The following is an 11,504-nucleotide window of genomic DNA, read 5'->3' on the forward strand; positions in this document are numbered from 1 at the left end:
CTGGGGCTGTGGCAGATGTGCTCCCCTGGGGAGCAGAAAGGGCTGGTACCGCAGAGGGCGCACTCGCCAGCTGCCTGACCCGCAGGAAGCGCAAAAGGCACAAAGAGAAGAGTGATACCACCATTCAGTGGCATTTCATAAATCCAGTCATTTAAGTGGGAAAGCCATTTTCTGCCTTTTTTTTTTTTTTTTCCCCTGCCAGAATGTGTGCTGTGAACTTCCAGGAAATTTGCCGCTGGAAGTACTGATCTGAGATCATCTGACCTGGTCCCAGTGGATTCCAGCTGTACTGGCTTCCTGGCTTCCAAGGAACAAAGTCAGGAGCATACTTTGACCTCATTCCTAATACAGGGCCTTAAACACGACAAACCTTCCTGAGAAGCAGGCGTGCTAGTCAGGACTTCTGTTAAATTCCTAAGATTGAAATCCTTGTACTCTCATGTGAAGGGCAGATAGCTCCACCTCCTGAACACAAGGTAGGAACAGCCTATACTCATCACAGAACCTGGGGGAGAACAGGGCAGGCGTCTGTAAGATCATGTGTGGCAAGGATAATTGGTTATTTTCTCTTTTGCTGCAAAACTAAGGGGGTATTACATAAAACTAGCTATGGGCAGGTTCAGAAAAAAACAAAAGAAGGTTGTTCTTCACTCAACATCTCGTTAAAGGGCCAGTTTCCCTGCCATAGGATGTTGTGGGCTACTAAAAGTTTACATGGGTTCAAAGAGAAACTGGATGGTGTCTGTTGAGGACTACTGGTAGACTGTTGTGACGATCTTAGAATCATAGAATCGTTGAGGTTGGAAAAGACCTTTGAGCTGTCGAGTCTGTTAAGCCAGCATTGCCAAGCCCATCGCTAAACCGTATCCCTGAGCGCTGCATCTGCACGTGTTGTAGATACCTCAGGGATGGTGGCTCCGCCACCTCCTCGGGCAGCCTGTTCAGTGCTCCATAACCCTTTTGGTGAAGAAATTTTTCTTAATACCCAACCTAAACCTCCCTGGCGCAGCTTGAGGCCGTTTCCTGTATCGTGTCGCTTGTTACTTGGGAGGAGAGACCGACCCACACCTCGCTACAACCTCCTTTTCAGCAGAAAAATAAAAGTACTGTGAAGAACCAGACGTTTCCCTGCAGCAGTGCCCTGCAGAGCTGGGGCCAGCCCCGGCCCGGCGGCGGGGAGCCCGCGGGTCCGGCCCCCCCGGCCGCGCCCAGCCTTCGGGCCCGTCCCGGGCAGCTCCGGCGGACACGGGGCGGCGGGAGCGGGGGGCAGTGCCGCGGCCCCCGGCCATGCCGGCAGCCCAGCCTGCCGCACGCAGCCCCTCCCGGTGCTCCCCGGGGCGGCGGCGCTGCCGTGGGTACCGCGCTGCCCTGTGCCCCGGCCGGCGGCGGCGCGGCGCCGCGCCCCGGAGCTGCCCCGAAGGAGTTAAGCGGCAGCTCCTCCCCCCGCGCCCGAGTCCCCTCCCGGGGACCTTCCCGGCAGCCCGCGCTGGCGCTGCCCCAGCCAAACAAAGCGGTCGCAGCCGTTCAAACGCAGCCTCCGCGGGGCCCTGCCCGCGGGCCGGTGCCGTCGCCTGGGAGGATCCCGGCGGTCGTCTGCGGTCCCTGTACGTGGCTGCCCTGCCCGTGCCGCCGGGCGTGGAGCGGGGCTGGGCGCTGGGAGCGCGACGGGTGCGGGCGGAGCGAGGCCTGCGGGGGGAGGGCCGGCCCGCGGCGGCGGGAGGTCCCTGCTCCGGCGCCGAGGCTCGGTGGCGGCGCCGGGAGCGGCGCGCCCGACCCGAAACGCTGCCCCGCTCCGGCCGCCCCGGCGCTTGCCCGTGTACCGACAGGCCGCCGGGGCGGACCGAAGGCGGCGGAGCGCGCAGCGCCGCCCCGGCCCCGCGGGCGAGGAGGGAGCGGAGCTCCGCCGGTGCCGGATCCCGGCTCGCTGTTCCCCTGCCCCTTCGTCCCCGCGGCGGGAGGCGGCGGGGCCGGGAGCGCCCGTGCTGCGGCCGCCCTCGGGGCCGTGCCCCGGGGGAGCTCCACGTCAGCCCCGGAAGGGCCCGGTGGCCCGTGGCCGCCGTGCCAGGCGGCGCTTGGCGCTGGCTCGTAGGGCTGGCAGCGCCGACCGAGCCGCAGCCTCCGGTGCTGGTGTCTGCCCGGTGCTGTCAAGGCTTCAGCCCGGTGTCCGCCTCGGTCCTGCACCCGTACTGAGCGGGGTTACCTGTGTGGCCGGCCTCAGAAAGCACCGGCTTCGCGGCTTCCTTAGAGGGGTTGCAGGATGGGGGGGGGTTGTCTTCTGAACTTTTCATCCTTCTCTGTAGTAACAACCTTGGTAATCGCTGCAGAGTTTGGAGGTGAGCCCCGGTTTCCGATGGCTGCACTGTTGAATCGCTACATAGTTTTGGAACAGCAGAAAAAAGGAGATTTTGGGGGTTCCTCTTAAGTCTTCAGCAGTAGCTTCCGAGCATCTGGCCTGCCCTGTCTCGAGGCCTGAGGCCGGGTCTTGCAGTGCACACTGGCAGCTGAGCCATGGACAAGCTCAAGACTTCTGTTGATGCACACGTTTGTATTTCAGGGCTCTTAGCCTAACAACTGTGCCATGATGCACTGTTTGTCTGTTTTCCTGCAACACTTAGAAAGCATGCCCTGGCACTGTAGGATGTTATGCCTGCTCAATGTTAACCTTTCTCAAACGTCTTGCTTTCGCTACGAGGAACAAACATCATGTTACGCTTTGCAGTGATTTATTTGTTTCCTCTTCAGATACCTGAAAGACAGTAGAAATTCAATATATGTTTGCGGTTTAGGCTTTGCAACTCTCTCTGCTGGAAAGGCTGCACCTTTGGAGGCCGGAGGCTTAAAGCTGCATAACACTTTAAAGAGAGGCTAATGTTGACTGTGCAGGTAAAGGCAGGGCAGTGAGATACTTGGCATTTATTATTCTTGTCTGAATCTGGTCAAGTCCATCTGTAGGTAGGTGCCGAGATCTCTCCAAGGCTGCTCCGTCCCTGAGGGTCAGGCTGGCCATGGGTGTGCTGTTGTGCAGCTAACCCAGCTGACCAAATAGCCATTGAGAAAATAAAACCCCAGGGTAAAGCAGCTGCACAACTGTGGCATGGCACTACTGTCCGTTGAAGATTCGGCGGGGATCTGACTCTTCCCTGCTTCACCCCAGCATGAGTTTCAGAAGAAGCTTTGCTTGCACCTCCCCAGGGTAAAAGGTGCCTGCATCCAAGAGCAGGTGTGCAGCTGAGACAGAAGGGAAAAGTCAACCTTCCCAGACACGAGTCAGCTCAGTGGTCACACAACTAACTTTTAATTCTTGGGAAATTTGGCGTTCAAACCCTGGTAATCAGGGCTGCAGAAAGGCTGGGGACAAGCGGGTGGCAGCGCAGCCGGTGGGTGTATGTGTGTGCAGGCAAGCAGGGAAGCTTTATCCCGAGGGACTTGCAGGACAGATGCTGGGGACCTCCTCTTCATCAGGTTTGCCTTCTGGAGCTGGGGCTTGCACTGGCACAGAAACAAGTGGTGAAGAAAAGCCTGCTGCTTGCCCTAAGGCTAATGGTTGGGTACCTTCACCTGGGTTGTAGGAAACTTGAGTTCATGCTCTTCCTCCTTCTCAGACCTTAAATCCACTCTGGCCTGAAGGGAGCTCGGGTGTGTGCAAGTGCTGCCTTCTTTCTCCTCTCTTGAGGCTATTCCATTTTGTATATAGTATTTTCTGGGCCAGAGAGTGGAGGAGCTAAGGACATAATTCTGGTGATGATGAAGGTTGCTCCAGGCTCTCATCTGTGGTTCTGTAGATGTTACTGTGTGCGGAGTTATGGAGTAGAAGTGTTACAGCAGCGATGCCTGGTTAAAGGTTACAGCTAAATACTTGAAGACTTTAGGCATTGCAAGGGTTCAGCAGCTGCTGAAGAAAGGATGGCTGATGCGAAATTTGGACAGATGCCTAAACTGGCAGGCTGAAGTGAAATTCCTTTTGGAGGCCTGGCTGTATAACAAAATATGCAGCTCTTCACACAAATGCATGTGTCCAACTGGCTGAGTAAGGTCTCGAGAGTCAACCCACTGATGGGCAAAACTTGGAGCCTGTGGTGCTGCATGACAGTCCTCTGCAGCTGTAGCTCTGGGCTGAGTGTTCCAGTTACCGTGTCTTCCCCCTAGGAGTGTGCTTCCCGCTGCAAAACAAGGGGTGTGGGCAGGGGAAGGATGCTTGCAGACCCACGAGTAATCTCACTGAAGCTATCCTAGCTCGCAGGGGAACATCGCTGTGTCCACACAGGCACAATTGCAGAATCGGGGCTTGCAAAATGACTTGCAGCTGTGGCTGGCGCACAGTGCGATAGCCGGGTAGGTGGAAGCAAGCTGCAGTTTTGGAAAAGGGGACTTCTAGTGCCCCCACGCAGCTCACAGTGCTTGTGCTTTGTATGGAAACCTCCAAGCCAAGCAAACTTTGTGGTGCTGCTCTATTTTAGAAATAGCAAAGGCTGAGTCAGCCCAGATGAGATTGTTCCAGGGACTTTCTGGAGGAGATGAAACCATTCCGTTTTCCTGATATCCACAGAAATGAAAAGGGGTAAAGGCAGAGAGGAAGCTCACATGATTGCAGTGCTGTGAATTTGCTTCCACTGATGCGCTCCCTTTCCCTGTCCCCCTGCAAAGCCACCACTTGAATGAACTTCTTCCAGGTGGTGTAAGAAATGTTCAGAGGAACCACTTCACCCCAGCCTGGCCCTGAGAAGTGAAGGGAACTCCATTCCCGATGCAAAATCACAGGTCTAGGAAGATACCTGAACCTTTCCCTCTCATTGAATGGATTTTTATTTTTACCTTGTGCAAAAACTATTGGAGAGTAACACATCTTGTAGGCCAGGTGAGTGTAAAGGTCTCATCTCAGTGGGTGTGTAACTTGAGCAGCTGCGTTGCGTAAGCTGCGAGCATGACAGGCCGCAGCCCCATTGGGAAAATCCCCTCTGGAGAGGCAGAAAGAGGAGAAGGGGGTGGACTCAGCTGTGGAAATGGGGAGCATGTTTAGTACAGAAAAGCTGCAAGTTCGCAGCAGGACCTGCATAAAAAAGGCGTAGCTAGAGATGGAGCCAGACCCGAGCTGTCAGGGAGGTTGACTTTTGTGATCTTGGAGGAAATTGCTGGAAAACTATTGTTTGGAAGGATGACCTATTGCTTTCCCTGGCAACTCTTTTCTCCTGCCTGACAGGGTAGAGACTAGCAGCTGTGTGCTTTGTGTATGCCCTTGTGGTGTAAGTGAGCAGGATTTCAGCTGGATTTCACCCTGGCCCTTCTGCCTGTGCTTGCCTCCTGCTCGCCAGCTGGACCCTGACCTGCAGCTTGCTTTTCAGCGTCTTCTCTGAAATGGGTTTCCAGGTGCGGGTCTACCGCTGATCAGTAAATATGTATTTTTCAAAAAAGCCCTGCTGTAAAGGCAATTTTTTCGAAGCATAAGGAGCCTGGATGAAGCTACCCTTGAGCCCCAGGGTGCTGATGATATCTCCATGGAGCTGCTGCCCACAGACAGGCACTGCTGGCGTGGAGCCACGTGCTGCAGTAAGAAGCCATCCTGGCCAGACTCCCCATCCTGCTATCCCTCCAGAAAATGGGAGGCTGTGGGGAACAGCTTGCATTGGGAATGCTGAGCTGACATGAGCAGGGCAGGTATGGTCCATGCCTCCCGTGAGCTGTCGCTGAGCCCGGGAAGGCAGGGTGGTGGGAGCTCTGCGGAGGGCTGTGGAAGGTCTGGAAGGGATGAGCAGGCTAAGGAGCTGGGACCTGGGGATGTTACAAAGCAACCTAGGTCTTCAGTGAGGAGGGAGCTGGCGGAGATGCTGTGTAGAGTCAGCACATCTCCATGGTGCTGTCATCATCTTTCCTCCTGTGCAGAGGCTGGACGAAAGCTGCACACGTGGGGTGCTGGCTTTCCTGGGTTTATGTAAACTTTATGTTTCTGTTGCTGGCTGTTCAGATAGCTACACTGCTTTGCTTTGGTTCTAGTGTCCTCTGGCCACGTCTTGAAACGCCCTGGGAAAAGGGCAGAGTATCTTGCCAAGGCCCGAGCTCCTGTACCGGCAGCCACAGGAAGCTCCAGGTGGTGGTTTCCTTGTGGCATCCCCCCTTGGCATGGGGAAGGTTGGGTGTTCCTGACCTTTCCTCTTGCTCTGCAATTGCAGTATCTGCATCCAGGGACATGTTTTTCTCTATCCACTCCCCCAGCTCTTATCTACAAGGTCCCTAATGCACATAGCAGGGCATGGGGTGATTTGTAGATGTAAACAGATCTGGGTCAAAGTACAGTCTGTATCTCTGGAGTTAATGTCTCTCTCTTTTGCCATGGAAGGAGTAAAACGCAGAGGGGCACAACTCCTGTGTCAAACTAAGTGGCTCCATTTCTCCCTGTGGCTGATGGCAGTGTTTTGGTGGCCAAGGAAGCACAGAGACTATTGTACCTTTTTAAGATCCACATGTGCCTGGGGAAGTGGGGTTTGGAAAATGTTCCTATATTACATCTGCTTGGCAGTGACCACTTGAGGTAGCCTCTACTATACATTGCTAATCCGAGAAGTGTTTTGTTGCCTTGTGGGAATGCTTGGAGGCTATTTATCTCAGTGAGGCAAACCCCAAACTTATGTCCTTTAGGCAGCAGTTGCAGCACTGAGTGTCCAAGAAACACCTGCAGATGAAGGAGGCTGGTAGTATACATACATACAAGCTTATGTATACACATAAATAGGTATATCTCCATTTAGGTATAACTGTATATACACACATACACAACATGAAGTGCTGTCCATCCTGACCTGGCCTCATCATGATGCCTGCAGCAAGGGAAGGGGCTGGTCCCACCTCTGGGGTGCAACCCAGAGGAGACATGCATGCAGGCTCTGTACCAGCAGCGCAGTCCCTGTTATGCCACCCACGCATGCAGAGCGAGTGTGACTGTGTCCTGAGCCTCTGTCCCCTGACTGACACCACCAGCCATGGCTGTGCACGTGGGGAGAAAGAGGAAGTGCAGGAGGTACAGTCATGACGTTTATAGTTGTGCCGCCTTTACCACTGGTATATAAATTGTTGCCTTTGCTTCTCCCAAAGGTATGGGACAGTGTCATCTCCAGACCCAAAGGGCAGGCTCTGCAGCACCAACGGTTTCCCTGCAGTAGTTATCAACGTGGGCATCCTCAGTTCTGCTTGCCGTAACTTTCCAGCCCACCAAGGAAGCACAGGGCTATGGTGGGGACCTGCCGGCCTCGTGCGATGAGCTGCTGCTTGCCAAGACTCCTGGTGAGCTTCCCAGGATGCTGAGCTGCTGCTTGGGATCCTGACTGCTCCCATTTCCTCACTCTGCTGCTGGCAGCGTGGAGTCAATGTCCAGTTTGGGGCGCTGGGCAGAGCCAAGCCTGTTACTATCCTCTGTGCTCTTGGTGGACTGGGAGGCCAGGCTGGACCCCCCACTCTAAAGGGGGCTCCACGTGAGCAAGGGACAGGTTTTGGGCTCTCTGTCATCGCTGTGCTGGGAAGAGCCATCTCCTTCCTCCTGTCTGGCTGGGACCAGCGTCACTGCTGGAAGCAGGGGATGGCGCTGCATGGACCAATGGCTGGGGCTGGTGGCTGGTCAGCAGAGCACTAGAGCACTAGTGGAGTCCGAGCACCACCGCAGGGCTGGGGGCTGCCAGGGGGGCTGCCAGCACCCCTGCAGCGGCTGCGCCCCAGGGATGTAGGTGCTGGGCGCAGGACAGGCTCTGGGAGCGATGGGCCGGCTGGATGACCACGCCAAGAGGAGGATCGTGGAGCTGCGCAGGGCCGGGCTGAGCTTCCGCAAGATCAAGAAGGTGCTGGAGCTGGATGGCATCCGGGTGACACCGCAGGCCGTGTACCTCTTCCTCAAGCGGAAAAGCGTGGAGCCCGTGGTGGCGGCGGCCAGCTGGGATGGGGAGCAGCCCTGGCCCCCACTGCGGGGGCACGAGGCTGAGCCACCCAAGCCGCTGGGTGCCTGCCCCACCGCAGTGCCCGGCAGGGGTCCCACGGGCAGCCGAGCACTCTGCCCTGCTGGCGGCCAGGACACCAAGGAGGGCATCCAGATCGTTAGCGTGGCCTCACTCTGCCAGGGCAGCGGGCAGCTCGGGGAGGCCCTGCCTGTGGGGCTGGGGCTGCCCCCCGGGAACGGTAAGGCCTGGCTCCCCACAGGGGTTCACCACCATGGCCTCCCCCGGCAGCGCTGGGCTGGGGAAGGGGCTCCCCATTCCCTGTCCCCCACCGAGGCATCCCCGAGGGCCACCTTCCAAGGCGTTTTTCTCGCTGTCCCTTGCAGGTGATGACAGCTGCACAGGTGCCCCCGTGGCCCTGGGGAGCAGCTCCCCTTCGGGGGGCACGGCCGCCCCGCCACAGCCCCTGCCCAGCCGAGGGCGGCTGGTCGCACCCTCTGCCAGGAACCCAGCCCTGATGGCGAAGAAGAAGATGATCATGGACAGGGCTATCCTGCAGAAAAAGGTAGGATGCCAGACAGGGTGGGAGAGCCTGTCTGCTCCAGCCAGGAGCTGTTGCAGTGCTGCCCGCCAGGGTGGCCCTGCTGCATCTAAACCACGCAGCTGGGGCAGGCTATTGTGGCTGAAAGGCTCCCGAAATGCCCCCCGGCCTCCGCTAGCCGCACTCCAGTTATCCTTGACCCTGGCACTTGGCAAGCTTGTCTGTGTGCCAGGGCCACGGGGCACGCAGCCAGCACTCGCTGCTGCCCTCGATGCAGGCCACGATCACGCCAGTTTCTGCCAGCGTTGGCCCCCAACCTGCAGCTCACAGACCCCCTCTTTAAAGCTCAGTTTCCGTACCAGCTCAGGAGTTTCCTCAAGCCACCACGAGGACGGCAGTGACCAAGTGGCTTGGTGCCGCACCACGAGATGAAGGGCAGTGGCAGGCCAGGATGGGGTGACGCAGCCAGGACAGCAGCCCTCTGGGACACGTCATCCCTAACGTGTACACCCCTGCCTCGCCATGCCATGAGACCCCCAGGCTGTGGCCATGCAGGCATTGTCCCAGCAGGTCCTTGTCTGTGCAGCCCTCCTGCCCACCATGGTGGGCATGCAGCCAGCTGGCCAGCCCCACGGCCAAGCCCAGCTCTGCTGGCAGCTGTGGCATGTCACAGGGCAAATGTAAGTGGCCCAGAGGACCCAGGACCAGCCCCAGGTGGGCTGCTAGAAGGGCGCTGTGGCTGTGGGGCTGCGCCGGTGCCCATGGTTGACCCCTTCAGAGCAGGCTCCTACCTCCGGAGACTTCACTGATGGGCAGTGCTGTTACTGCACAGAGGGTGGTAGGATGCTGGCACTGCCTTTCTTGCCAACAGCTGTGAGTCAGACTGAGCCTTCACCCACAGAGGCCCTGTCTCTGCTTGGACACGGCCAATGCCTTCTTCAGCCTGCTCAGGTGTTTGTCGAGAGCCCTTGCCAGCTGCTTGAGAGGACACAGGTTGTTCAACACCCTTTCCAGGAGAAAGGCTCCCCTGGGGTTCCAAACCAGCATGCGACTCCTCTTGGGGAACAGAACAGCCATGTGCTTCAGGGTGCAATACAAGAAATGGAGGGGCTGGAAAAAAAATACCAAACAGGACATGCTATTTCTGTCCCTGCAGAAGAAACACAGGCCTGGCATCAGCATGAGGAGCCTGGCTGCCATCTAGCAGCATCCACCAGCAGATGGCTAAGCACGTGCTGACAGCATGCAGGGCAAGGTGGCATTCCTGTGGAGTAGTGGCACAGGGGCTGGGTGGGGATGAAGTGCAGCTCAGAGTGTGGGAGGTCTAGAGGTCTGCAACAAGGTGATGGCTTCAGCTCAGAGTGTGGGAGGTCTAGAGGTCTGCAACAAGGTGATAGCTTTCTCTTATGCCTGGTAGCTAAGTGCAGAATAAATCTGTCTCTTCCTACACACCACTGAAGGAGCAGCTGGTAACGTTTCACCTTCCCATCTCTCCTGCCTACTCCCTACTCCAGGTCAAAGATGCCAGCACTCAGACTGCCCTGCTGAACGCCATGAGTCCTGGAAATCAAAACCTTGCTTGGGGCGGACCAGTGCTTCCCCCTGCTCCCAGCTCCCACGCCATTGCTGAAAAGCTGGATGCTGTACAGACAGAGATCCAGAAGCTGAGCCAGGCTCTGCATGCAGTGCTGGAGAGGCAATGCCACCTGGAGCGCCAGCAGGAGCACCAGCAGCGGCTGCAGCAGGAGGTGCTGATGACACTGCAGCAGCTCAGCTCCACTGTGAGCCACGGTGCTGTGCCAGCAAACCAGCCCTGCATCCCCTTCAGCAGCATGGCCGAGCCCTCGCCCACCATGCCAAACTTCAGCCAGTTCAAGATGGAGCTCATCTGACCTGGCGCATCGCCAGCATGCCCTAGCAGCAGTAAGCTGATGGCAGGATGAAGCTGTGAAGAGCCACCTCTCGAAGGCTGTGGCAGCTGCCTAAGGATTGTGTGGGGCACCCTGCAGAGAAGGTCACTGGTGCCTCATGTTTTCAGCCCTGCTGACTGAAAGGGGCTGCCTGCTGTGAGAGGCAGGGCAATGGAAAGCTGAGGCTTCACTTCTCCCGTGCTGCCCATCCCAGCTGGTGCTGGAGCTGGTTGGTGGCCCATGGACTTCAGCAGCGCAGGCAGGCTGCCTGAGAGTAGAGGATGCAACAAAGCGATACAGCATATAGGTGGGTCTCAAAGAAAATGCCTCTTACAAGGGTCAGTGCCGTGATCCTCAATCACACAAACGCTTTGTGCTCTCCCTCTGTAGAGCCTTTTCAGTAAAAATCTATATACACCATGGTTCAGAAACAGCATGGGATCTCTTTCTTCATTTTACCTACCTGTCACCCCACCACCGAGCAGGCTGGATCTGTCTTGGGTGCTGCCACCCTGCGTGGAGCTGTGCAGGGTGCTCAAACCCATACACAAAGGATGCTACTGGAAGCATGGCATCAACTGCTGCACTGTTAGGGATGTATTACACTTGTGTAGGAAACAATCTTTTACTGAGCAGATTCCACCGAGGTCACCCTCCTCACCCCAAATTCCCAGCAGATCTGGAGGCTGGCACTGGTCCTGCCCACTGTCTGGCCAGGATACAGGCAGGACCCTATGAGTAAGAGTTGCACCTGGGCATGAGCTGGGTATTTGTCTCTCCTCTGACTCCTTGTGGTAGGCAGGAGGTCCTCCTGGTTGTGGTCCCCAGCAGCAAGAGGACTGGGGAGTGCATTAGGCTCTCTCGTGCAGTTTGCTGGTGGTGCAGAGCTGCTCAGGCAGAGAGGGGCACGATGCTGAGGACCCCCTTGCCTGAACAAGATGGGCTTGAGGGAGGCTCGTGTACTTTCACTGCACCAGCAGACTCCAGAGGGACTAGAAACTAGACTTGCCTGCCGGGTGGAAGGGTCTGCCTGGGGGTTGCCTTGGTTCATCACCCAGCAGTGAATCTCAAGAGGAGACAGACAGAGTATGTCCTTCCTCTGCATCAGCCAAGCAGGCTTCTTTCTTTCTGGTCACCACA

At 57.0% G+C, this 11,504-nt stretch overlaps 1 protein-coding gene across 4 annotated transcripts; it reads left to right on the forward strand.

The window, feature by feature from the left end:
• Window positions 1-204: 204 nt before the first annotated feature.
• LOC114016760 (uncharacterized) lies at window positions 205-10,797 on the forward strand. Of its 4 annotated transcripts, none has more exons than XM_027810112.2 (4): window positions 205-476; window positions 7,084-8,154; window positions 8,300-8,478; window positions 9,969-10,797. In XM_027810112.2, the coding sequence occupies exons 2-4, from the start codon at window positions 7,740-7,742 to the stop codon at window positions 10,344-10,346; spliced, it is 972 nt and encodes a 323-aa protein (XP_027665913.2). In that variant the 5' UTR covers window positions 205-476; window positions 7,084-7,739; the 3' UTR covers window positions 10,347-10,797. The 4 variants fall into 4 exon arrangements, with proteins under 4 accessions (XP_027665913.2, XP_055564466.1, XP_027665914.2 ...); XM_055708491.1 differs by lacking the exon at window positions 205-476 and adding an exon at window positions 1,455-1,604; XM_027810113.2 differs by lacking the exon at window positions 205-476 and adding an exon at window positions 1,631-5,652.
• Window positions 10,798-11,504: the final 707 nt, after the last annotated feature.

Source organism: Falco cherrug, chromosome 4, assembly GCF_023634085.1.
Source record: "Falco cherrug isolate bFalChe1 chromosome 4, bFalChe1.pri, whole genome shotgun sequence".
Lineage (NCBI taxonomy): Eukaryota > Metazoa > Chordata > Aves > Falconiformes > Falconidae > Falco > Falco cherrug.